Raw genomic sequence first — 27,117 nt, 5'->3', positions numbered from 1 at the left:
AGACTGGCATCTTAAAAACCCACAGCATATTACAGCTGAAAAAAAAATATATAAATGTAACAATTTTGCTTCACAAAGCCAGCACCTGCACTTTAAAAAAAATTTAATGTCCAGTCTTCTAAAATGCGATTTCTTAATCTGAAAACCAATCTAAAGATTGTAGCATTAATAATAAAATACTTGTGTCAAGACAGCATCCAGATTTTGATAGTCCAATGAACAATAGTTTGACCTTGTGGCTGCTTTTTGTGTTTATTTTTTTGTTTTGATTTTTATAATCATCATAATAATTTCATGCTACTATCATTTGTAGTAAGGGCTAATGAGATGTTTTAGTCCTGCTGGCAAAATTATTTCCACACTTTCACCTAGCACGCTCAGCTCTCCAGTGATGTTATGCTATTAGCTCATTATCATACACTGTAATTTCTGACTCACTGTGGGCTGAACAGTTTTTCCCTTATTTCTCAAGGCTCATTCAAGAAGAGAAGGAGACAACAGAACTGAGGGCAGAGGAAATCGAGAACCGCGTGGCTAGCGTGAGCCTGGAGGGGCTGAACCTGGCGCGAGTGCACCATCCTGGAGCCTCCATCACTGCCTCAGCCACCGCTTCCTCCCTCGCGTCATCCTCCCCTCCCAGCGGACACTCCACCCCCAAACTCACCCCGCGCAGCCCTGCCCATGACATGGAGCGCATGGGGGTCATGACACTGGTATACGAGCCCATCCGTATCTCTGTCAGACAGGGGTTAGATCATGAGGATTTACAGTATATTTTCTTTGATCTTTTTATAAATTAGGAGTGCTGATCATATATGTAAGAAAATAGTAGTTTTAAAATTAAAGATGATTTTTGATGTAATTTAAGGCACATTGCTAAGACATCTCTGGGGCTTTACAGAAGCCTTTTTCATGTAAATTGTAGTGCTAGTTAAGTCATAAAATGACACAGAATGATGTCTCTCAATGAAATGCTGTATTACAGCTTTCCTAGTCATTTCTCTGCAGTTTCTGCAACACGTTGCATTGCTTTAAATGCCTTATGAATATCCAGTTTCCATTAACCCGCTAACATTTTTTATTTTCTGTTCTGCAGCCCAGTGACTTGAGGAAACACAGGAGAAAGGTACTTATAACATGTGGTCCCTTCACAAAAGAAACTGTATTTAGCATGAATTTTTTTTTTATGGGCAGGAAAGAGGGAACTGGGGTTGCAGTAAAAATAAAATCTAAATTTAATATATTTTTTCATTTCCAATTCATGACTTGCATCTGAACTGTATTGCCTACAGTCCATAAGGATGAATGGAAATAAGACAAAATTCAACGAGACGTATGCTTCAAAAAAAAAAAAAAAAAACAATACTGAACAATATTTATTATTAAGATAAGTATTGGTAAATATTTTTACATACAAATAACACGTTTAATAATTGTTATCAGTGCATGGGTGACATTTGTTATTTTTGATTATGATAGATCAATACTAATATTTATTATTCATATACATCAATTATTATTAGGTGAGGTTTGTGGAAAACCTGATATACTGTATGAAACATCTTGTATTAATAACTATGTATTATTACAAATATTGCATTTCCACCCAAAAACATACTGTCAATGTATTTTAAAGAATGCTGGGAACCAAAAAAAAAAAAAAGAAAAGAATATTGAAGCCCATATTGACTTCCACCGGTCACAAAATATCTTCTTCTTAGTTCGACAGAAAAAGCAAAGTCATACAGTTTTCGAATGACACGAGGTTAATAAAATCTGAGTATTTTCATTTTTGGGTGCACTCTTTTAATTCAAATTCGGTCTGTAACAGATCGCAGCGGTGGACGAGGATGGTCGAGAGGACAAGGCCACCATCAAATGCGAGACCTCACCACCTCCCACACCTCGCCAAGTCCGCATGACCCACACGCTACCTGCCTCTTCGCACAATGACGCACGGTGAGATGGCAAAAAGACAGCAGCCAGACATGTGCTGTGTACAAACATAACCTGGCTTTCCCACTGTTAATCTGTTTGTCTGTCTCCAGCCTGACGGCTACATTAGAGACAGAGGCCAGCGCTCTGAGCAGTGTAGCCAGCAGTCAGGACTCCCTCCACAAACAGCCAAAGAAGAAGGGCATCAAGTCCTCCATTGGACGACTGTTTGGGAAGAAAGAGAAGGCCAGACTGGGGCAGCTGAGGAAAGAGATGATGGGACCAGGACTAGGTGAGAACACAGAAATATGATAGACAGGGAGTCACATGAGCTTTTAAAGGGAGGATCCAAGTTAAGATTTGTATATATATCACAGAAAACACAATCCTTTTCAGTACGAATTAATCTGATCTAGAGTTGAACATGAATATAATTATTACACTAACATTATCAGATGATGGGTTAATGGATCTTCTCCATCAGTAGGGAATGTATCCGACCCTGAGCTTCTGGCTCAAGATATTGCAGTGGGAAAACTGGGAACACAAGCAGAGAAAGATCGCAGGCTTAAAAAGAAGTAAGTATTTTATAAACTTCTCTCTGACAAATCCAAATTATACGCCTAGCACAACTTTTAAAGGTAATTATTTCTTGGGCCCAAATCTTGTAAAACGAATTAAATATTACTGACTTAACCTTCTTCACAAACACGGTGATGTTGTTTCACACATCTTAAAAAAAACAAAAACAATATTTGAACACATGGATGCATTGCAGTGCCTTAGGCCAGAAACATACTCTATGCAAGTAAGAAAAGCACCACTTTACATAGTCCTGTTGTACAGTGAGTTTTTGCGTCACTCCTGCAAGCCCTCAGTACTTAAGATGGATAGAGTTATACAACAGATTTACTGTTATTTAGGTAGCTAGCTATAAACATGCTGACTCTTTAACTAACTTACTAACTAAAATAGATCTTTTGATGGAAACTTGGCTAAGATGCGTGGTTAAAACTTGCGCAACTAACTGCCATTTGCATTTATGTTTAGTGGTGCAAATATTTATTTGATCCCCTGCTGATTTTGTAAATTTGCTTACTTACAAAGAAATGAAGTGTCTGTAATGGTTTTATGGTAGGTTTATTTTAAGGTATAGAGACCTAAAATCCAGAAAAAAAAACATTATATTAAGGTTAGAAATTCACATTTCAGGATCCACATTTCACATATTTGTGTAGCATATGTTTTGGGCCTTATGTTAGCTAATCTGAAAAGAATGTATTTTCAGTGTCAATGTAGTTTATATTTGTTTAACTATACAGGGTCCATTTACATACCTGTCTGCAATAATAATACAGCCAGTTATCTATATGCCATGTGATGTACTACTTAAATTACAACTAATACGCGATTGCCATTTGTAGAATTTATGTTTATATGAGAATGTGCCTTTCATAGCAGGCTTGTGACTTTGTTGCATTGGATGTGTTTACAGCATGTCATTTGATGCTTGCCGAATATCACATTTCTTTGCCTTAATGCTAATGGTTTGAATGTGACTGTTTTATGTAATTTGACTCGTGTCGGTCACACGAAGGCGACTCTTAACCGTTTCCATTGCACTGTCACACTTTTTGCATGCTGTATGATAAAAAATAAAATAAAAATCATCTCTAGGTTATGCATGTAACCATGGTTCCTCGAGGGAACGAGATGCTGCGTCGAAAAAAAGCTACGGGGAACACGTCTAATCTGTGTAATCTGTCCTATGGAAGAGCGTGACGTCACGGGCGGGGTGACGTAAGCGACCAGGAAGCTATATAAGCTTGTGCCGCCCAGCTTTCGTCAGCTTCGAGTACAAGCAATCGCTGGCAGGGGTGCCGGGGGTATGGCATCGAGACGCAGCATCTTGTTCCCTCGAGGAACCATGGTTACATGTGTAACTTAGAGACGTTCCTCTTCAGGAACTCAAGCTTAGTCAAAAACGCTATGGGGAACAATGTGCCCATGCTGCCAGACTACCAAATCCCTGCCTAGTGTGTATTTTCGAAGAGCACAGCTTAGGACGAGAGAACAGAAGCACCTGGAGTAACTGGCATATATAGGCCATAGAATCTTGGAAAGGTGGAGGGCGTGGACCACTCCGCAGCGTTACAGATTTCCAGCATGGATACACCTGCTAGGAAGGCCTTGGAGGCCGCCATACTCTGTGTAGAGTGAGCCTTGGCTCCCAACAACAGGGGAAGACCAGAGGACTCATAGGTGGCGTTGATAGCCTCGACTATCCAAAAACTAATAGTCTGCTTAGATGCAGGAAAGACCCTTTTGGGGGGACTGTAGCATACTAGCAATTGGTCAAATTTTCTCCACAGGGCACCTCTGTGGACGTATGCGTCCAGCGCTCAAACTGGACACATACAATTTAGCTTCTCTTGGTAGGGCCCCCAAAAGGGAGGAGGGCAGAAGGCCTGCAGCACTACAGGTTGTGGTGTGACAGGGAACCTTAGGAACATAAACCGCTCGAGGGTATATAAACGCTTTGGCCATGCCGGATGCAAAGCCAAGATAAGTAGGGCCCACTGAGAGGGCCTGAAGATATCCAACTCTCCTCAAAGAGGTGATAGCCAACAGAAAGGTAGTTTTGAGGGTCAGATGTCTGTCTGATATATCTTGTATTGGCTTGAATGGAGCTTTACAAAGAGCCTCTAACAACACAACCAAGTCCCACGGGGGATTACAGGACTGTCCTGGAGGTCTCAGCCTCAGCGCACCTTGGAGGAAACGTGTAACTAGGGGGTGTCTTCCCAAAGACTGACCACCGAGAGGCACATGGTAGGCCGCAATGGCCGCCACGTAAACCTTCAGCATGGAGTGGGTCAACCCTGCAGAGAACCTGGCTTGCAGAAACTCCAGAACTATACCAACTTGGCAGTTAGCTGGGTCAAGCTGTTTCCACCTCCGGGCACAGTTTCCTCGTTGAGGGAGCTCTGGCTTGGAGGATGATCTCAACAACCTCGGTTGAGAGACCAAATGCTATGAGCTGTGCCCCCTCAGGGGCCACACCCACAGCTTCCACAACTCCGGGCGAGGGTGAATTATCGTGCCCTGCACCTGAAAGAGTAGGTTTGTCCTGATCCGTAGGTCCTGTCCTAGATCCCACGGAGAGCCATCGAGGAGGGAGACCAGATCTGCGAACCAAACTCGGCCCGACCAGAACGGGGCTACTAGCAACAGATGGACCCCGTCCTGGTGTACTCCTGACAGAACTCACGGGAGCAGAGCAATAGGGGGAAATGCATACAGACGAAGCCTCGGCCATAGCGTCCAGTCCCAGAGGAGCTGGATGAACTAGAGAGAACCAAAGGGGACATTGCAATGTTGTCGGTGCGCACCAACACATGGTGACCTCTCAGGTCTGGGAGGAAGAATTTTAGTACTCGATAGACAACTAGCATCTCTAGACAATTGATATGCCATGTCAGACGGGCAGGGACAGGGTGGCCACTCATGACCGCACCCCAGCCAGTGAGGGACGCATCCGTCGCTAGTATTACACGGCGAAAAGGAGCTCCCAGCACCGGGCCCTGATTCAAGAACCATGGTTTCTTCCACATGTCTAAGGCACAGAGGCATCACCGCGGGAAAATCGCTTGGTCTTGAGCCACCACTGTAGGGTTCTATAGCAGGCCAAGAGGTATCACATTGGATGCAGCTGCCATCAGACCCAACAATCTCTGAAATTGTTTGACAGTGAGTGACTGGCCTTCTTTGACTCTCTCGACTGACATGAGGATCGACTCGATATGAGCAGGGGACAGACGTACCTGCGTCGTGGTCAAACCCCATACTACGCCTAGATAGGTGGTCCTCTGGACTGGAGAAAGTACAGTCTTCTTGGCGTTCAGTCTCTCAAACCCAGCTCCCCCATATGTGCGAGAACAACATCTTGATGTCGAACCGCCATCTGCTCTGATTGAGCTAAAATCAACCAATCTTCGATATAATTCAGAATGCGGATGCCCTGCATACGCAGAGGAACCAGAGCCACATCTACACATTTCGTGAATGTGCGGTGTGAGAGTGCAAGGGAAGTACTCGAAATAGGTAAGCTTCGCCCCCGAAAGCGAACCTCAGAAACTTCCTGTGTTGTGCAAGGATGGATATGTGGAAGTATGCATCTTTGAGATCTATTGTGACAAACCAGTCCTCGGATCTGATTTGAGCTACAACATACGTGATCGTGAGCATTTTGAACTTTAGTGTCATAAGTGGTCGATTTCAGACACGTAGATCTATGATCCCCTGGCGTCAGGACTTCTTGGCCGTGGACTTCTTAGCTTCAATTACTGTCCTAAGATCCATGGTGCCGCATACCCTTTGCCCACCAAAGCCGAGGTTGTTCTAAGCGGCTTGGAGGGCCACGCCGGGGCCTTCGGAGACGATGCAGCTCCAGGGGACAGATAGCTCCCGAGCGTCTGTTCCACCCGAGGCATCGCCCTGTAGCCACGCTCTCCCATCCCCACCACGTTGCCATAATAATCAGATGCGGGGATGTAGAGGCGGGCTGAGAATGGACGTTTCCACGATCTGGCTATCTCTTCATGCAGATTGGGAAAAAAGGGAAGGCCCCGGCTAGGAGGTGGTTGACTCGCCCGCAGAAAGCGTTCGTCAAGCTTGCTTTTCTGCGGTTCGGATGTTTTTTCAGCGGGCCATTTGTGGTTAAGCTTGGCCACTAATCATAGTGTGGTGAATGGAGTGGCGAATCCCTGTCGACAGACTCTACATCGACCTCCTCAGAGGAAGAGAGGCGGAGTGTCGATCCCTCTCCCTGGGGGGAAGAAACCACAGAGCATGCTTCCGAACCCAGGGATTGGGCGCCGGATCTGGCCGAAGAGAGCCAACTCAGCGTGCTTCTACCACAGGCAGACCATGCACCGACTTTGTGTATCCCCACCCATTATATATCAAAAGCAGGGAGGAACACACAACCTGAATTGCGATCCGGGTTCGCCTGCTAAATGTTTAGTTTTCGCCTTGCTCTTTGACATGTTTGGAGCTTTTACTGGGGCAGACATGCAGCTCGAGTTCCTGAAGAGGAACTGTTCATTTGTGACCAATAAGTCAATATATAAGTGCAAAAATACAATACCCAACATTAATGCACGTGTCTGAGCTGAAAGTTTTTTTTTTAAGTCACACAGTACATAGAGTATGCTCAGTAACAAGCATTTAATTTTGTCTCCCATCGCTTTCTCTATTTTTCTTTTCTCTCACTATCTCTTTTTCTCCTCATCTGACTCTATATCAGCGGGTAAGTTTAGTTTGTGTTGCCAAGATTTGCTGCATTTTCCACTCTCGACGCTCTGTCCATGTCTGTCATCATGCTCCTAAAGTGTGTTTGTCTATCTTCAGGGGGGTCCGACGCATTTCCTTTCTGTCCATCTAAGAGACCCCTTCCTCTGCCTTTCTTTTTCATTTGACTGTAAATGTGATTCTCCCCCTCTGCAGTTCTATAGAGGATGCATCTCTGCCTGGAGAGAGAATGTGTGCCTTTATAACAACCTGTTCTTGATCTGCCATGCCAAGGCCTTTCTCCTCTCGTGTATGTGTGCGTGCGTGTGTGCATCGTGTGCCATATTCAATAACCAGGTCTCTTCTCTGGTTATGGACTGTCAACTCATTGACTTCTTCCTTGCTCTCTTTTTCTTTTGTTTTTTCTCATAACTGTTTCTCTCCCTCCTTAGCTACAGTATGTTCAGAAGAAGTCACTCATATGCATTACATATGACCTGAACATATGCAGTCCAACATGTAAAGATGAGGAGATACATCATAACCACCATCACCACGAAGGCCTTATTGCCTATACAGCACACAGACATTAAAGTTCACGGCCACAGGATGGTTCCCCATCGACATGTGCCTGTGGTCAATTCTGTTTGGTGCTGTTTTCCATCAAAGAAAAGGTGGTTCAGGAAAGTTAGGCTCTTTAAACCTGCCAGTTTGAACTGGGAACAACTGATCTCGCTTAGACTTAAAGTTGGCATAAATTTAAAGTTCACCCAATTTATTGTGTTCAAATACAGAAGAAAGCGTCTTTCGTTACTTTCGACTTCAACTGTCAGCATAAAGTAACCGCTTATTCAGGCCAAGAGTGACACATTTTTTAATGTGTCTTTTAGATGCTACAATAGAATGTCATGGAAAAAGTGCTTATTTGCTTTAAAAAAATATTTTTTTGTTGTTCCAAAAATAAATTAAAATGTTGCATTTTGCTTTGGCATAGCGACATTTCAAAAAGGTTTGAAATATGTTTGAATAAGTGGTGTTCATGCACCTTTATGTTCCAGGATTTATCTTGTACTGGCATTGATTAAATGGATGGAGAACTGCTCCAGGGGTTTATCTAAAACATCCACTTCAGTTATTCAACTGAGCTGCATGAAAAACATAAAATAAAGATGCTAAAATATGTTTACATCATTAGGAATAAGGTGGCTTATCAGATTTTTCAGCTTGCACGTTACATAGTAACAAAAGTCATTTCCATGGACTCAGAACTGGATCAGGCACCACTTTGGTGGAAAAGAAATATCAGTGGTCACATAACCGTAGAAAGCGTCTGTGTTAAAGTCTGAAAGGATAGTAGACTTGTCTTAAAGCGCAAATATTTATCAAGACAAACTTGGACAGGGTTCAAAAGAAAAGGCATTTCTGTTTTCCCTCGATAAGTAACAGTATTCCAGTTTTCTAAAGCTCTCAGTTTTATAGACAAGGATCAGGACACAGCAAGGAAATGTCACAAAATGTTTATCTGAGAAATCGGATCTTAGTTTGTTGGTATCTCAGCGTGACTTCACCCTTAGATTCTTTCCTTCCTTTCATCACACCTAAAACTTTGTCTTTGATTCAGAAACTCAGACTGCGTTTAAGAGACGAGCATTATATTGGCTTGAGTGTTGCTTATTTATAAGGATTACATAAAAAAAGGTATAGCATTCATCACACTACATGCTAATTACAGGCTAGTAATGGGTATGAAATAAACTTTTAATAAGAAACTTGTGCATTTAGTGTTCCATGTTGGTCTGATAAACAGATAGTGGCCGTTAAAGGACAGGAAACCTGGCAGAGACAGATAAAACATCTCACTTTCTCTCTCTACATGCCCCTTTCCCCCTCTCTCTCTGTTCAGCTGATTATCTCTTAGCTGGTTCTGTCTTTCTCCTTATCTGTCTTCCTCTCTGTCTCTGTAACCTGCTCTCTCTAGACACGAGTTACTGGAAGAAGCCAGAAGAAAAGGGTTACCTTTTGCTCAATGGGACGGTCCTACTGTTGTCGCATGGTTGGAGGTGGGTCATGGTCATTTTTGGCAATGAAAACAATTCTTTAAAAAGTATATATATGTCTTAAATATTGCAAGGTATATGTGAAAGTGGGCAAGACACACCAAACATAATCAGCTAGGCTTATGAATATTATCTGAGTAATGACATCCAATTACATCCATTTTCTAAAAGGAATATAGATTTGACAGTTAGCTCTTGTGCATTCAGTTACTAAAAATAGTGACTGAATACACAACATGGTTTTTGCCCCGATTTACAATTTGGAGGACGCCAGTTGTGGTGTGTGCTGTGAAAGTCTGGTAGTGTGATCCCTAGATGTAATAGTGTATTTCAGCCTTAAATGTACCATTTGTCTAAGTAATAACAATAACATTACCCCAGTCATAGTTGTTATTACGCCCTTGTATTAGTATAATATGGAAGACAGGCATTTATGCACCATAATGACTCTGAGGAAATGTGTGATTTAATGGAGCCCTGGGGTGGTTTCCCTGGGATTTTGCTCCATATAATGGCACAGATTCTTTATTCTGAGGTTAAGCTAGCTCAGGGGATCTTTAATGGCAGCTAAATAAAGAGCTGTAAAGACTGTATAAACAATTGTGTATTGCATACTGAGATCAGTGTATCATAGAGTGATGCAATTGAAGTTTTTAGTTGTTGTTTTGTTGATGTAAAGCAATAGCGCCATCTAGTTGTGAAGCTTGGAAGGTACAGCACAATAGTAGATGGTCTTAAATCTAGTAGTTATAATGCATTCTTTGTACTTTAAATTTTTTATATACATGTTTAATCATGCTATATTGTGTGTGTTCAAAGCTGTGGCTTGGGATGCCAGCATGGTACGTTGCAGCTTGTCGTGCCAACGTAAAAAGCGGCGCTATCATGTCGGCCCTGTCGGACACCGAGATCCAGAGAGAGATAGGGATCAGCAACCCTCTGCACCGCCTCAAACTGCGCCTGGCCATCCAGGAGATGGTCTCGCTCACCAGCCCTTCAGCTCCCCCTACATCTAGAACCGTGAGTGCACACACACAAACACACTTGGTTTAATTGCTTTCTTTTCAGTAACATACACTTAAAATGCTCAAAAACAAAACTTAATCATTCGATTGGCAAATACTGGGCTGCACCGGTCAACTGTAAGTGTCAGTCACCAGTCACTAAACCGATTGTCATCATCAGCTATTTTTAACCCATCTTCAGCATTTTGTCCGGTTGTCATGGTAGTGTTCTGCATGGATCTGAGAACCTGGAAGCTTGACAGCTGATCAGGCATTGTATCTTGTAATGACACATTCACAGCACTACTTTTGTCCAAAGATAAAAACATATCAAACATTTGAGCTCACTTTTTTTTTATTCAAAAGGACAGAGAGAAAAGAAAATTGTACAGTGTGTATGCAGCTTAAGGCATCAGCTCATTTTGTACGTTAAACGCATTTCCTGTTCCATCGGTTTCAGGTGCATCCCAATTTTTGTACTTGTGCACTATACTATGTCGTTTTGTATTACAAATAGTGTGAGTGAGTTCACACTGAAAATTCCAGAAAGAAAAAGTGCACTTTAACTACCTGTATGATGCACTAAACCGAAAAATAAATGAAGTGTGTAATTTTGGACTCTTTATGTGTTTAACTGTTGCAGCTTTAATTACGTAGTGGAGGGAGAGGGGCTAGAGACGCCAATGTTGAATTACAAAACCATATAAATTTCATACACTACATGGTTGAGTACATAGTGCATAAAGTACACTGTATAAGTGCATAGTTGGTCATTTGGGACAAAACTTTTGTCTCTCCTGACGTGTGCTTGCATGTTCAGCGTGCTTGTGCTCTCTGTATGCATGTTTGTCTCAGCGGGGCAGGTCTTGCTAATGATCGGACTGTGATGCTATAACTATTGGCTTACAGTGCTGCTGCTCTTCTTCTTTAACACTGCTTGCCCTTCCTGTCGGATTCATCTCTGGGGCCGCCCACATAGCCGTCAGGTAATGTGTGGGTCACCCACGAAGAAATGGAGACACTTGCCGCCCCCTCCAAAACGGTCAGTCACCTCATCCTTTTGAACTCTAACAAAACTAAGGTTATTTTTTTTTCACATAATCCTTTGCTTACTCTTACTGTCCCTTTTTGCTAGTTTTTTTGTTTCACAGAATCAGGATGGAGCATTTACTATTGTAGGACACTGTCCTGATGTTATTATGCACAATTCAAGCAGCTCCTATTCTGAAACGTTTTTCCTTTGTTGGTCAAAAGAAATAACACCAAAAAATGAAATGTTACTCTTGGGATGTGTGACCTTGAGCATCAAAAAGCCTACTAAATGTAGAAATGCATCAAATTATTTAAGTAAAATGAGTGAATGCGGTTTCATGTCGACTGTGAGCTCTGGGTTTAGAAAGATTTCATCAATTCATGTCTGAATATATGTATATGTGCTTCTATTACATCTGGTGCTAATGGTCTTTAGATGGGTGAACCAGCAGTGATAGAGGCCCAAAATGTCTGTTGAATAGCTCTGAAAAAACAAGGCCGTACGGACGTAACATTCTCATGTAATCAGACAAAAGACAACAAAAGTAGCCTTGTTATACTCCATTGGGCCTCATACAATCATCATGATTCACCCTCATCAGTGTAACAATCACGAGCGTGGAACAGGAACGCGCAAGTAAAGCGAAAAAGAACACGTCATTTATGATTGCGTTTGTGTGTTATGTATTGTTTGCATGTAGATGATTTGATAAGTCATGCTCTATTTTTTTATATATCCTGTGAGCTGTTGCATAACATGTTTAATAATGTTTAAACAGATGCATGTAGTCGGGTGATCATGTGCAACATGTGCTTTGAAAAGTTAACGTACTAAGCGTGACAATTTGCTGACGTAACACTGTTGCACTCACTTTCTTGTGCCTTGGCAGAAGTCAGAGTCAGAGGAGGGGAGCTGGTCACAGGTGAGACTGTTAAAGTCCACACAGATCTTGTTTATAATCAGTAGGCAACATAAATCAGCTCTTTTAATGGTTGTTAAAATGTTGCGTGTCATTCAGACGCTGGCATATGGGGACATGAACCACGAGTGGATTGGGAACGAGTGGCTGCCCAGTTTAGGTCTACCTCAGTACCGCAGCTACTTCATGGAGTGTTTGGTGGATGCGCGCATGCTGGACCATCTCACCAAGAAGGACCTCCGAGTGCATTTAAAAATGGTGGACAGCTTTCACAGGTTAGTAGCCCATTAATTTGATTTGATTTAAATTAGTGCTGACTTGACCCCATTTGACTGCAATAATGTAAAAGTATTGTACTAATTGGTGTTTAATCAAATTTGCAACAGAACCAGTCTGCAGTACGGCATCATGTGCCTGAAGAAGCTCAACTACGACAGGAAGGAGCTGGAGAGACGCAGAGAGAGCAGCCAGCAGGAGATAAGAGGTAGGCAGAAGCTACCTGGAGATGCTCCCTCCGGCCGGTGATATCCCAATGAACAAAAACACACGCTGTGACTTTTTGCTTAGACGTGCTGGTGTGGAGTAATGAGCGCGTGACCCGCTGGGTCCAGAGCATCGGTCTCCGTGACTACACCAACATCCTGCTAGAGAGCGGTGTGCACGGGGCGCTCATAGCACTCGACGACAACTTTGATTACAGCAGCCTGGCCCTGCTGCTACAGATCCCCAACCAAAACACTCAGGTCCCCATCCACACACACACATGCACTTTTAACAGTTACTACTGGTTTATTTTTAAGCGAATAATATTGAATTCATACATTTTTATCCTCCACAGGCTAGACAAATTCTGGAGAGAGAGTACAACAATCTGCTGGCACTGGGAACCGAGAGACAGTTAGATGAGGTGAAGCACTAGTTTGTTTATGAAATGACACAAGTTTGGAGCTCATTTAGATCTTATGTCTAAATTTGTCTTTGATCATTAGCATAATGTAAAAACAAACTTATGAAAGCTCATTTAAGTAAAACTGTACACTTCTCTATGTTGAAATAGAGAATTTATCATGATTTATTTTAGCCATTTGGTGATTTTAAGCAGCTATAGTTTTTATAGTATTTTGTTATAAAACAAAAATAAAATGGGAGAAAAAAAATGGAGGGAAAAGCTAGTTAAATCATTCCCTAATTTCAACTAACATCATTAATACAGCAAAGCTAAAGGCATATATGTAGTGTTTTGCAATTTATTGCTGCAATAAGACAATGCAAAATGGCATTTTGGTCTAAATCTGCTATCCGTAGTGCGACGAGAAAGACTTCCGAGGACCGTCATGGAGGAGGCAGTTTCCTCGGCGGGACATCCACGGGATCAGCATGATGCCCGGCTCAGCAGAGACCCTGCCCGCTGGCTTTCGCCTCACTGCCACCTCCGCACACTCACGCAGACTGCCACCAGAGGGTGAGATCGCACAGACATTCACAAACATGATCCAAAGAGTTCTAGGGGGCAAAATGCATTAATTTTATAGCAGTGTGAGACAGAGCTATGTTTGGGATGGAATAGCGGCATTGCACTTACCGCTAACTATTTTTTTTTACAGTACGAGAAACATTATTCCTGGGCTTTAGTTAAAGGGTATATAGCCGCTTTAGTTAAAGGGTATATAGCCGTGTATACATACAACTAGGAAAATACCATATTCTATGCTCTGAAATGTCTCTTTTGCACATTAAAGACTGGGTAAACTATCCCATTAATTAATATTTTGGCAAATACAGAACGTAATTAGGGTATTTTATATATTTATTTGTCAAAAGTGAAAAATAGTATGAGTAGCATGGTGGGACACTATTCCTAAACATAGCCAGTTACACACAGACTTCACCACAGGAGGGTCTGATAGAAGTAACACACACACACACACTGGGTTGACTCTGTTTCTGTTGTTTTTTTATGGACTGCTGCTGGGTAGTCCTGTATGAGGTGATGGACGGCAGTCCTGATGACATGTATTTGGACTGGTTTCAAGGTCAGATACGACAAAGTGCTCAACTGTGTGGTATTCCCAACCTCATCCCTACAGTACAGTGTACTCATATCCCCTTAAATGGTCTCAGTGTGTCCTGTCCTCTCCGTTGGGTATTACTTGGTAATAACTATGAAAAGGTGTCTTGCTTTTATGGCTAAAGTGTGCGAGAGTCTGGTCTTCTCTGTGATTGGATTGACTGTGGATTGACTGATTTAGAATCACTGCTTTTTATGTATGTATTAATTTATCTTATCTTTTGTAGTTTGTTTCATTGGAAGAGAGGTGGCTAGTGATAGTTTGTGTCATGTAACTACAGTATGTGGACATAATAAATGACTAAGGAAGACTAATAATTCCTTCATTGAGTGAGTGATGTCATATGGCTGAAAGCATTTGACATCAGCACCTGTCCCACTGGTAGTGGAAGTTTTTTTTTATTAGGATTATAATAGTTATGGTTGCATCATGGGCACTGTGTAAAGTTCTTTTTGTGTGTGATTTATGTAGAATGCATTATATAGAGCTCTCTAAGTTGAGCTGGGTTGGTTGAATATCTATATGGTTTGGTTCATTTATTGAGAGAGAGATTTTATGTAAGCCAGCCAACATTTAATAGTAGTAAATTGTGTTTAATTTTGTTTCATGTGGTTACCTTGAAAGTTGTTGGCATGGAGTTTGTTGCTGTGAAAGGAAAGAGAGTACCGTGCTCTATCTGCTCTTTTGTCGTCTGCTTCGTGGAGTTATGGACATCAAGTCTAGCAGGTCTTTTCATCTACTCTAAGGAAAGTTAGGGTTAAAATAGCTCCTCCTCTGCCATCCACAGCGTCTCTTCAATCAACCAATCACATGCGGTAAACCTCACAGTTTCTCATTAACAATTAAAAACATTGGCACCTCTTCACCAACAACAAATCCCACTAGCTACTTGATGCCTTGAATAACCACTGTTCATTGAAAGAAAGTTTCATTCATATTCCACTTTAACACTTCTGTGTGTGGATATTACATTTACATTTATTCATTTAGCTGACGCTTTTATCCAAAGCGACTTACAATTGCTATATACGTCAGAGGTCGCACGTCTCTGGAGCAACTAGGGGTTAAGTGTCTTGCTCAGGGACACATTGGTGTTGGCGCAGTGGATTCGAACCCGGGTCTCTCACATCAAAGGCATGTGTCTTATCCACTGCGCCAACACCAACCCAGTACACACACACTTAACTGACGCTTTATCTAAAGCGACTAACAATTGCTATATATATATATGTCACAGGTCGCAGGTCTCTGGAGCAACTAGGGGTTAAGTGTCTTGCTCAGGGACACATTGGTGTTGGTGCAGTGGATTCGAACCCGGGTCTCTCACAGCAAAGGCATTATCCACTGCACCAACCCAGTAGACACACACTTAACTGACGCTTTTATCCAAAGCGACTTACAATTGCTATATATATACACACGTCAGAGGTCACACGTCTCTGGAGCAACTAGGGGTTAAGTGTCTTGCTCAGGGACATGTTGGTGTTGGTGCAGTGGATTCGAACCCGGGTCTCTCACATCAAAGGCATGTGTCTTATCCACTGCGCCAACACCAACCCAGTACACACACATTTAGCTGATGCTTTTATCCAAAGCGACTTAAAATAGCTATATATATATATATGTTAGAGGTTGCACACCTCTGGAGCAACTAGGGGTTAAGTGTCTTGCTCAGGGACACATTGGTGTTGGTGCAGTGGATTCGAACCCGGGTCTCCCACATCAAAGGCATGTGTCTTATCCACTGCACCAACACCAACCCAGTACACACACACTTAACTGACGCTTTAAGCGACTTACAATTGCTATATATATATGTCAGAGGTCGCACGTCTCTGGAGCAACTAGGGGTTAAGTGTCTTGCTCAGGGACATGTTGGTGTTGGTGCAGTGGATTAGAACCCGGGTCTCTCACATCAAAGGCATGTGTCTTATCCACTGCGCCAACACCAACCCAGTACACACACATTTAGCTGATGCTTTTAAAATTGCTATATATATATATATATATATACAGACATACATACATACAGTCGTGGCCAAAAGTTTTGAGAATTACATAAATATTGGAAATTGGAAAAGTTGCTGCTTAAGTTTTTATAATAGCATTATGCATATACTCCAGAATGTTATGAATAGTGATCAGATAAATTGCATAGTCCTTCTTTGCCATGAAAATTAACTTAATCCCCAAAAAACCTTTCCACTGCATTTCATTGCTGTCATTAAAGGACCTGCTGAGATCATTTCAGTAATCGTCTTGTTAACTCAGGTGAGAATGTTGACGAGCACAAGGCTAGAGATCATTATGTCAGGCTGATTGGGTTAGAATGGCAGACTTGACATGTTAAAAGGAGGGTGAAGCTTGAAATCATTGTTCTTCCATTGTTAACCATGGTGACCTGCAAAGAAACGCGTGCAGCCATCATTGTGTTGCATAAAAATGGCTACACAGGCAAGGATATTGTGGCTACTAAGATTGCACCTAAACCAACAATTTATAGGATCATCAAGAACTTAAGGCAACATGTTCGATTCTTGTAAAGAAGGCTTCAGGGTGTCCAAGAAAGTCCAGCAAGCGCCAGGATCGTCTCCTAAAGAGGATTCAGCTGCGGGATCGGAGTGCCACCAGTGCAGAGCTTGCTCAGGAATGGCAGCAGGCAGGTGTGAGCGCATCTGCACGCACAGTGAGACGAAGACTTTTGGAAGATGTCCTGGTGTCAAGAAGGGCAGCAAAGAAGCCACTTCTCTCCAAAAAAACATCAGGGACAGATTGATCTTCTGCAGAAAGTATAGTGAATGGACTGCTGAGGACTGGGGCAAAGTCATATTCTCAGATGAAGCCCATTTCCGATTGTTTGGGGCATCTGGAAAAAGGCTTGTCCGGAGAAGAAAAGGGGAGCGCTACTGTGGCGAGTTGGGCGGGGCCGAGGGACGTGGGAACAAGGAGGGAGGCCGGCAATGATTGGGAAATCAGTGGCACCTGCGACCCACTGCCGGTCTCGAGTCCCACGTAGAAGATGGAAGGATATAAAACTGGAGCGACGACAGTGAAGGACGAGAGAGGACCAGGCCTGGGCTTTTAGTTGTGTTTTGGTTTTATTTTGTGCACATCAGTCGTCCGTGAGGGGCTGGTGCGCTGTTTTGTTTATTTTGTGATTATTAAAGTTTCATTTGATTGTCCGCCGGTTCCCGCCTCCTCCTTCCCGATGATTATGGAGTTTTATATCCTTCCATCTCCTACGTGGGACTCGAGACCGGCAGTGGGTCGCAGGTGCCACTGATTTCCCAATCATTGCCGGCCTCCCTCCTTGTTCCCACGTCCCTCGGCCCCGCCCCACTCGCCACAGCTACCATCAGTCCTGTGTCATGCCAACAGTAAAGCATCCTGACACCATTCATGTGTGGGGTTGCTTCTCATTCAAGGGAGTGGGCTCACTCACAATTCTGCCCAAAAACACAGCCATGAATAAAGAATGGTACCAAAACACCCTCCAACAGCAACTTCTTCCAACAATCCAACAACAGTTTGGTGAAGAACAATGCATTTTACAGCACAAAGAAGAACCGTGCCATTAGGCAAAAGTGATAACTAAGTGGCTCGGGGACCAGAATGTTGAAATTTTGGGTCCATGGCCTGGAAACTCCCCAGATCTTAATCCCATTGAGAACTTGTGGTCAATCCTCAATTGGCGGGTGGACAAACAAAAACCCACTAATTCTGACAAACTCCAAGAAGTGATTATGAAAGAATGGGTTGCTATCAGTCAGGATTTGGCCCAGAAGTTGATTGAAAGCATGCCCAGTCGAATTGCAGAGGTCCTGAAAAAGAAGGGCCAACACTGCAAATACTGACTCTTTGCATAAATGTCATGTAATTGTCGATAAAAGCCTTTGAAACGTATGAAGTGCTTGTAATTATATTTCAGTACATCACAGAAACAACAAACAAAGATCTAAAAGCAGTTTAGCAGCAAACTTTTTGAAAACTAGTATTTATGTAATTCTCAAAACTTTTGGCCATGACTGTACATACATACATACACACACACACATCACGATTAATCGATTTGCCAGTACTAATTTCTGTATCTGGAAACCTTAAGTCTGTCAATTAACTACATTAACAAAACTCAATGGCCACTTTGATATGGATGGATATACAGCCAAATTACTCCCAAAACTTAACTCACTGAATATCTTTGTTTCCATGCAGTTGGCCCATTGGCAATACAGCGTCTGGACAGCTCCACTGTGAGGACCTACTCTTGCTGAGAGAACATGAATACTATTAAGCTGTGAGTCTCTTACACACACTACCTGTGCCTAAACTCAAATCATTTTCAGCCTTCGTATGTTTACTTGATAAACTACATCACTGCCCCATCTCCTCTGCAAAATAAACTCCAACAATGCTTCATGGATATTCATATTAACAACATACTCAAATCACTTGAATACTCACTCTAATGCACAAGCCTTTAAACCATCCAAACTGAACTTTACAATCAAATGAGCCACATCTGCAGACAAACAGCCATTACATTACACTTGCTACTACATGTAGCTACACTACTCAGACCGCTACAAGTCATCTAGACGCTTCACAGATAGATAAAAAAAAATTAATGAGGTACTCTCACCTTAAATGAAACAAACCCTGGCACTGTTTGTCACAACATCATGCACTCTTTTCTGTGTGACCTTTCTTTCAGAGTCATACCTTCAAGTTGGCCTAAACAAACAATTCTGATGAGTCACACTGCCAAGAGAACGACAGAAGCCTGTGGAGGACTGTGAGGAGGCCTCCTACATCCCGCTGCTCTGTGCCAGATGAGCCGAGGCCACGACCCGGGCGTCCACCGCAGATGCCGACGCGCTCTCACTCTTTCTTGTCTTTTACACCACGCAGCTCCTTCGGCTTAAGTACTGTGTATTTCTATTACAGGGGATGTTAGGTTCAACTGTAAATCACTATAAATAAAGCTGTTTTATATATAAATATATATATACACGTCTGTATAAAAAGAAACAACATTCAGAGTCTGTGCACATCGAGTCTTTTAAAATGGTTTTAAACAATGCTGCTGTTCTTTTTTTTCGCCTACACCCAAGTGATGCTTTTGAAATGCTGTTAATTTTCAATCATTCATGCATTTTGAGGCATGTTGCAGTCCGCCGACTGGAAGCTCCTCACCCAAAAGCTGTATGTACCAGTTTTCTCGCTCGTACCTCTTTGGAGCCCCGGTGTACATCTACTCCAGGTGCAGGTCTGACCTAAACCTGTAAGAAATGCACCTAGGCCTACTCAACAAATAAGTCAAACATGTAACATCAAATATTCATCATGAACTAAAATAATATCACCTGGGTCTTCATTTGTCCATCGTAAAATCAGCTGGATCGTGAAAAGCAAGTACCAAATACTAGTTCAGAAAGTTATTTGGCAACACGGACCGCTGGTCTTGGAGCACAAAACACAAGTCTCTTGCCACGCCTGTTGCCGTTTGTTCCATGGCAGATCAGCTGGCCTCGTCTCGAGAGCGTCCGACCGACTCCTGTTGGAATAATTGGCTAAAGGACAGGCTAGATCGTAGTGAACAAAGACTTACTTGCTGTGACTGACTCTTGTTTCTGTTTGAGATGTAGGGGATGTCTGTTGCACAGCCCTTCGCCTCCTCTCTGTCTTTAGATTATTTCAAACACTTCAATGTGTCCCAGTTTTGCACGTGCAGAGTCCATTTTTTATTTATTACTGATTGTATTTTGGTCAAAACTATGTGGTGATCAAACAACTTTTCATTTTCAATAAAAAGTAAAGTCAAATATGTTTGCTTTATAACAATCATTGTCACAAATGTTTTTCCAATGCATCTCTTCAAGCTATGTAACACTACACTAGTGCTACAATACATGACATTTCACCTCAAGTCAATCAATTGACTGACTGATTCATAGTTTAGTGTGTTGCAAGGTGAATCTCTCAAAAACTGTCAACAGTGTGTCCAGCTTATATTTTAAGAGTCACAAGAAGGAAAATAACAAAGGAGCCCATTTTTACAACTACATATAAGTAGGCCTGTCACGATAACACATTTTGCTGGATGATAAATTGTTCGCGATAAACGATAATATTGTTGTTCTAAGACCAGTTTCAACTAATATAATGATAATGGCATAATAATGCAGGTATACCTTTTCAAAGATCAATAAACTTATTTTATTTTATGGCAGATTCCGAGCAAGAAATACCAACATGTTGACTTTGTGTGGCTTAAAATTAATTCATTTTGTATGTTTGTTATGTTATATTGTGTTTATTTGCCAGTTAGGGATGCTCATATTGACCATTTAACCGTTAACCGAAAGTAAACATTTTGACTGATGAAGGGGCCTTTCACATATCACGTCTTTTGGGCGCTCAAGTTCGTTATTTCAAATGCGGTATGCGCACTCATAATGGAAGAGACGCGGTCGCAACGCGCTAGTTTTTTCCAGGCCCGTCTACACCACATCTAGTTAAAAACATCTCAGCTTTTCATAGTGACGCAAGCGCAGCAGGCCATGTGACAAGAACCAACACAATCAGCTTCCTTCGGGGGGAAATTCCCCATTGTTTTTGAAAAATGGGGTGCACCCAAACACTGCAGAGTTCTTTTTACTTTTTTTGTAAATACATCTGGTAGCAGGAGTTACAGCAAGGGTTTTTCGGTGGTGGAAATCCATTACTGAAATGTCCTTGTTGTAACAGAGATCGCGGCTGATGGATGCTTAGCAATGACAGACGTCTCAGGAGTGCAACTGCCCGAGCCTACCGTTTTCCACGCGTTTTTAGGTGCGACATGTGAATGGTCTCTAAAACTATCAGTTAAAAGTTTTTTTTTTTTTTGCTGAATGGTAATATAAATATATATATATACATACATACATACATATGTGTGTGTGTGTGTTAACTCACTGGTCGCGTTGACACGCAACCACACGCCTACAGACATATTTAGCTGAGAAAGCCAAATGAAGCGAGCGAAAAGTAGGCCCATTTCAACAGAAAGTTGAAAAATACTGTTGAAATATAAATAGTTGCAAAATATGCTATGCGGTATTAAAATAAAGCAGTAGTGCAAGTACAATGCAATATAACTTGAGATGCAAACATCCAGAAGCAAATGAAAGGCGCTTCCCAAAGCTGGTCAGACATTATCTCTTTATTGCCGGGACATCTGTGCCATCGGAGAGCGTGTTTTCTACCGCGGGCTGTCCACAGGCTGCGCTCCAGACTAACCCAACATCATGACATGTTATATTTTGTAAATAAAAATTTAAAAAAGTAATTATCGCGGACGGAAAAATTATCGAGCTCATTTTTTTTTATCGTGCGATTAATTGATTTATCGACTATCGTGACAGGTCTACATACAAGTAAAAAAAAATAATTCCTTCAGCTGTCAAAGTATAAAATGTGAATAATGTCAATAGAAGGTTTTAAAATTCACAAATGTAAACATTGGTACAATTGTTGGTGGTTGGCTTTGACGAATGGGGGGGGGGGGGGGTACAAAAACTATTATAAAATACAATATAAAAACGTCCTTCATTTGATTTTCTTTCACAAAATGTATACACTTGTTTTTTTATTTGGATATCAGGTGGGTGAAATAAATATGAACTGGACATATTTTCCTAACATTCACCAAGTCAAACTCTAAATTTTTTTGTTATCTAAATATGTTGACTACTGCCTATATTCTGTCAAAGTTTTTAAAAAAACATTAACAAGTGGAAATTATCATTTTAATGCATATGAATTACATCACATTAGGGAGGAAGGGTGTTAGCGAGAGTGTGTCTGTGTGTGTGTGTGTGTGTGTGTGTGTGTGATGCACAGATCCACATCTGGTTGTATATTATTTACCAGGTCCTTTCACAGTTTCTCTCAACACCTTCTCAATTTCCTTAAAGACCTCAGGATCTTCTATGGTGGGACTGATCTATGAATTTAAAAATCAGATACATGCAAATTAGAAAGTTTTACTATAATGTTTTGACTGAAGCTGAAGATTTGCAGGTGTCCTTAAAGAAAAAACCTTATAAAAAAATAGGCTAATTGCACATTTACATTAATAAACCATATAACTCATAATAATGAGCCTTTTTTGCCTATAGCCTATTAGCACTCAAGCACATGCATAAAACGTCACAGTTAACCGTCAGAAGTGCTCATGAATGCATCAGGGGAAAAAAACATCAAGACGACTGCCTTAACATTATAATAATTAATTGATAGTGTTTTCTATATTTCTGGCTGCAGCGATCTCCACAGTGCACATGCACGTTTCATATGGATTACATAATCTGAAAATCATTTAAAACTAGACAATTCGCTTTCTATAGATATATTTTAACTGTCATTGAGGCAAACAGAGTTTTGGTGCCTTATTTAATTTGTTTTATTATTTCACAGAGACCTAATAATTTTTGCGTTCGTTATTTTACAAAAGCACAACAATTCTGTTGTTGTTGTGAGTACACACACAAATACAAGTTTACCTTTTACAGATTCTAAAGATGTATTACTCTGGATGAGCATTTAAATGCAATGAGTTAAATGCAAATAATTAAAGTGGTGCCCCCAAGTGAACTGTCATGCAACGATTGTGCTACTATTCAGCTTCCACACTCTGCACAAACACTTCAATAGCGCAAATTTTTCTAGGTTAGCGTTAAAATGAGCGGCCATGTAATGTTGCTGCTAATTACATGTTTCAGATAAACGAAACAAAACTTTTGGATGTCCGATGTACTGTAATTACCACATAGACCAGCTGTTAATAATCTGTCCATCACAGACTTCATGACTTCACCACTTCCTGTGGAATCTTTTTTCCCGCAAGTAAAGTATTTTTATTGACTAAGCCTCTTTTCATCGACTAACGGTTAATCGACTATCGGGGGCAGCCCTATAAAAAATACCTTAAAAAAATACCTTATAAGGCTTCTGGTTCACTAGGTTTGCAAGAGACGATCGTGGAATTTTTCCTGAGCGGGTTTTGGGAACAGCTTTGACAAAGACCACCTTCTTAAAAGCTGCTACCGGCCCAATGGTGTCCCTCACCAATTTCACCATCTCGTTCACCAGCACATCATCACTCTTTCGACAGTCTGCAAACAAATATACATCCTTATTTGTGTTTACGGCACTTTATACAAAATAGGGACACTATTTATAGGGACGCATCCCTTTACTTCATTCAAGCCATCTAATCCCATGTTACCTGATAACTGATACTTAAATCACACATTTTAATTAAAATTAACAAAACATTAAAACATACATTTTTCTTAAAATTCTAATATGCTGATTTGGTTTTAAGTTATTGTTGCTTAGTTATTAATTACAGTTCTTATTATTACTAATGTTGAAATGCTTTTTGCTGCTTACATTTTGAAGTTAAACTTTAAGCATCATCAGTTTATTAGAATAATTTCTGAAAAATCATGTGACAAAAAGGGTTTTTGTTGAAGTGCCTTGGTTATTTTGTAAAACACTGTTCTATCAGCATGGTATAGCCAAAACTCAAATTCCTTCAAATTGTGAATGATGATTATTTCTGAAAAAATCAAGTGTACATAAATTGTTTTTATTTTAATCTCCACTGTGTGTGTGTGTGTGTGTATAAAAGTGCAAAAGACTTAAGCCACTAGTATTTTGGTTTTAAAATGGTTTTAAAGTCACTTATTTCTATCTTTTACTGTAGCGTGTCAGTAGGAAATACCAGTTTACATTTCCAAACATTATTTTTGCCATTAATAGTAATAATCCAGTGAGATTTTTGTTTGCACAAGGAGTCTGACAACAGCCAGTGCTCCACACAGAGATCTGATCTCACCATCATCAGTCTGTCTGGAATAACATGAAGAAACAGAACAAACTTAGACAGACTCAGTCCAGAACAACTGTGGCTTCATGAAACCTGCAAAGCTGCAGTACTGTGCAAGATTTTAGGCACTTGTGTAAAAATGCTGTAAAGTGAGGATGCAGCCAAAAATAACTAAACAGATTTTATTAATTAACTTCTATTAACTTAACTAAATTAAAATCAACATTTGGTGTGACCACACTATGGGTTTAAAAAAAGCTTTTGTCCTAGGTGCACTTGCGCATTGTTTTTCAGGTAGCTTTGCAGGAAGGTTTCTTGAAGTGAAGTTTCTTGAATATATATATATATATATATATATATATATATATATATATATACACACACACACAGGGGTGCACATATTTTTTAGCCTGGTTCTCATAAGAGAACCTGGAGATTTGGTTTGGTCCTCACACTACATATAGCGTGACCCATTAGATATAACTATAAAAAATGAATTAATAATAGTTATAATATTATTGCACTTTATTTATTTAGTTGTTTTTTAAAATAAAATAATAGTAAATAAACTAAATAATAGTGTGTGATAATATTATTAAACATAAATGGCAGTCCTAGTATTAAATACAACCACATTTATTTTATAGTAAACTTAAAAATAAAGTGCTAATATTTACTACTACTTTCTTTGTTTGCCTCATTAAGAAGAATCGCTTTATGTATTCCCCAATTTTAAGTCGCTTTGGATAAATGCGTCTAAAAATAAATAAAAGCCTTTTCATCATATTCAAACTTAAAATCTGTAGGCTTTTATTTTGGCAGGTTGCCGGCAAGTAAGTATCCCCGCTTCCGGATTTAGCACTGCTGCTGGTTAAAGAGCGTCAGTGGATGAATGTCACAGTTTTGCATTTTGCTTTGAAAACGGCATGGCATCCTAGATTTATACATTCAGGTTGAAAATAAAACTTATATAGTACAGTTTGTGATCTAAAATGGTAATTGTGTATTAACAGCTGTCAACCATGTTGGTACGCAAATGCACTGTCGGAACATATTTATATAACACATTTTTTATTTTGGACCACTTATGTGCACCCCTGTATATATATATATATATATATATATATATTCCCCTTTCTCTTTCTGCATTCCTCACCATTTCTGAGCACACACAAAGCCAGCGGCACGTGGCCCTTCAGAGGGTCCTCCTGGCCCACCACAGCGCAGTCCACCACAGCAGGGTGCAGCAGGACAGACTGAAGGACAAACACACAAGATAAGGTTTCTTTGGTACAGCAATAACAAAGATGCTTGAGATTATTATTATTTGTGTCATGAGCGAGACACTTCCTCTCCTCGCACCTCTTCGAGGGCACCGGTGGACAGCCTGTGACCCGCCACGTTGATGACGTCATCGGACCGAGACATGATGTACAAGAAGTCCTCCTCATCCACAAAACCTGCATCCATGGTGTCATAGTAACCCTAGGAGGGAGTGCAATAAAAACACTTTTCAATACAATAGGAATAGATATTTGTGAGTTTACAGACACATTTTAAGTGACAGGATGAAGGCAGCTAATGGCAGCCTCTTTCAACCACTAGATGGACCATGTACATGCACCATGCAGTCATAATCTCAGTCCATTTTTGTCATTTTTGTTAAATTATAAACATCCACAAGGATATTAACCAAAACATTTTTACTTGCACGCCGTGTGCAATGAAAACTCTTTACATTAAATTATTGTACACTATCATTAAAAAAAAATCTGGAAAAATTAAGTTTGTTTTCTGAAGTCTCTTATGCTCACCATGGCAACATTTTATTGTGAACTATTATCACAATTTAAATAAATACACCATGTTCTATTTTATTTCTAATTTGTAAAATTTAATGTGATGGCAAAGCTGAATTTTCAGCAGCCATTTCTCCAGTCTTTCCTTCAGAAATCATCATTCTGACATACTCAGTTTGTTATATACTGACACGTATAGTTGTATATATAGAGTAGTTCTGCAAGTCCAAACTCTGGCTACGCTAGTGATATGAAATGCTACTTTAAAACTACTACTACCACAGAAATTAAGGAAGCTCATTTACAAGCATTTTTTGTTTCACACATGCATGGACACTACCGCAAAAAAGTGTAAATAATGTTTTTGAAAGAAGTTTCTTAGGTTCACCAAGGTTGTATTTATTTACATTTATTATTATTATTATTATGTTGAAAAGAGTTGTACTTTAATATTTTTGTGGAAATCTTGATACATATTTTCCTTCGATTAACAGATAATAAACTGCATTTATATGAAATGCAATTCAATTTGATCATTTTAATGTCCTTTCTGTTTAAAAGTATTAATTTATTTTTTTATTCTTACAAACTTGAGTTTACTTTAGCTTCCACAAAAGGAAGCACAGCTGCTTTCAACACTGATAACAAGAAATGTTTCCTGAGCAGCAAATCAGCAAATTAGAATGTCATTGTAGGAATAAACCAATTTAAAAAGTATCTTATTTTAAAATGTCAAGTAATTTTTCACAATATTACTATTTTTACTGTATTATTTCGTCACATAAATACAGCCATGGTGAGCATAAGAGACTTTTTTCAAAAACATTACCAATCTTACTTATTCCAGGCTTTTCCCAGTAGTGTTTGGTGGTGAATGTAGCTGAACTCTTACAGGGAACTTGGTGAAGTACAGCTCCTTAAACAGCGTCCGATTCTGCCAGAGACTGAGAGCTGCCCCCGGAGGCAAAGGAAGCCTGATGAGAGAAGAAAAAGATTTCAAGATGAGACCTTGCTCTTCTTTGAACCATCAAAGAACAGGATGCTTTCAACCTTTCAGGGTCAGAGAATGCTTTATGTATGAATATAAATGATAATATTCAGAGGAACAAAAAACAAAAAAAGTGGGGGGGGG

General features: G+C 40.5%; 2 protein-coding genes across 7 annotated transcripts in view; one reads left to right on the top strand and one right to left on the bottom strand.

The window, feature by feature from the left end:
• Window positions 1-19,112, top strand: part of LOC132099023 (liprin-alpha-2-like) — a 160,022-nt gene extending 140,910 nt beyond the window's left edge. For 2 of the 6 annotated variants that reach the window (XM_059505394.1, XM_059505392.1), the window contains 16 exons: window positions 473-713; window positions 1,097-1,126; window positions 1,832-1,959; window positions 2,049-2,227; window positions 2,423-2,513; window positions 9,206-9,287; window positions 10,104-10,304; window positions 11,268-11,330; window positions 12,211-12,243; window positions 12,340-12,515; window positions 12,627-12,724; window positions 12,808-12,983; window positions 13,079-13,147; window positions 13,546-13,702; window positions 18,525-18,606; window positions 19,026-19,112. In XM_059505394.1, the coding sequence (XP_059361377.1) occupies window positions 473-713; window positions 1,097-1,126; window positions 1,832-1,959; window positions 2,049-2,227; window positions 2,423-2,513; window positions 9,206-9,287; window positions 10,104-10,304; window positions 11,268-11,330; window positions 12,211-12,243; window positions 12,340-12,515; window positions 12,627-12,724; window positions 12,808-12,983; window positions 13,079-13,147; window positions 13,546-13,702; window positions 18,525-18,583 (1,783 nt within the window). In that variant the 3' untranslated portion in view covers window positions 18,584-18,606; window positions 19,026-19,112. Of the gene's footprint in view, window positions 1-472; window positions 714-1,096; window positions 1,127-1,831; window positions 1,960-2,048; window positions 2,228-2,419; window positions 2,514-9,205; window positions 9,288-10,103; window positions 10,305-11,197; window positions 11,331-12,210; window positions 12,244-12,339; window positions 12,516-12,626; window positions 12,725-12,807; window positions 12,984-13,078; window positions 13,148-13,545; window positions 13,703-18,524; window positions 18,607-19,025 lie in introns of those variants that run through there. The other 4 variants (XM_059505393.1, XM_059505391.1, XM_059505395.1 and 1 more) reach the window with 3 other exon arrangements.
• A 2,810-nt stretch (window positions 19,113-21,922) lies between these two features.
• The window catches only part of acss3 (acyl-CoA synthetase short chain family member 3), a 49,530-nt gene continuing 44,335 nt past the window's right edge, over window positions 21,923-27,117 (bottom strand). Inside the window, exons 12-16 of the mRNA XM_059505396.1 lie at window positions 26,878-26,959; window positions 25,549-25,671; window positions 25,343-25,442; window positions 23,292-23,467; window positions 21,923-22,296 (exon numbers count right to left, since the gene is read on the bottom strand). Of these exons, the coding sequence (XP_059361379.1) occupies window positions 22,213-22,296; window positions 23,292-23,467; window positions 25,343-25,442; window positions 25,549-25,671; window positions 26,878-26,959 (565 nt within the window). The 3' untranslated portion in view covers window positions 21,923-22,212. The remainder of the gene's footprint in view (window positions 22,297-23,291; window positions 23,468-25,342; window positions 25,443-25,548; window positions 25,672-26,877; window positions 26,960-27,117) is intronic.

This window comes from Carassius carassius, chromosome 22, assembly GCF_963082965.1.
Source record: "Carassius carassius chromosome 22, fCarCar2.1, whole genome shotgun sequence".
NCBI lineage: Eukaryota > Metazoa > Chordata > Actinopteri > Cypriniformes > Cyprinidae > Carassius > Carassius carassius.
This window is presented reverse-complemented; position numbering and strand designations above follow the sequence as displayed.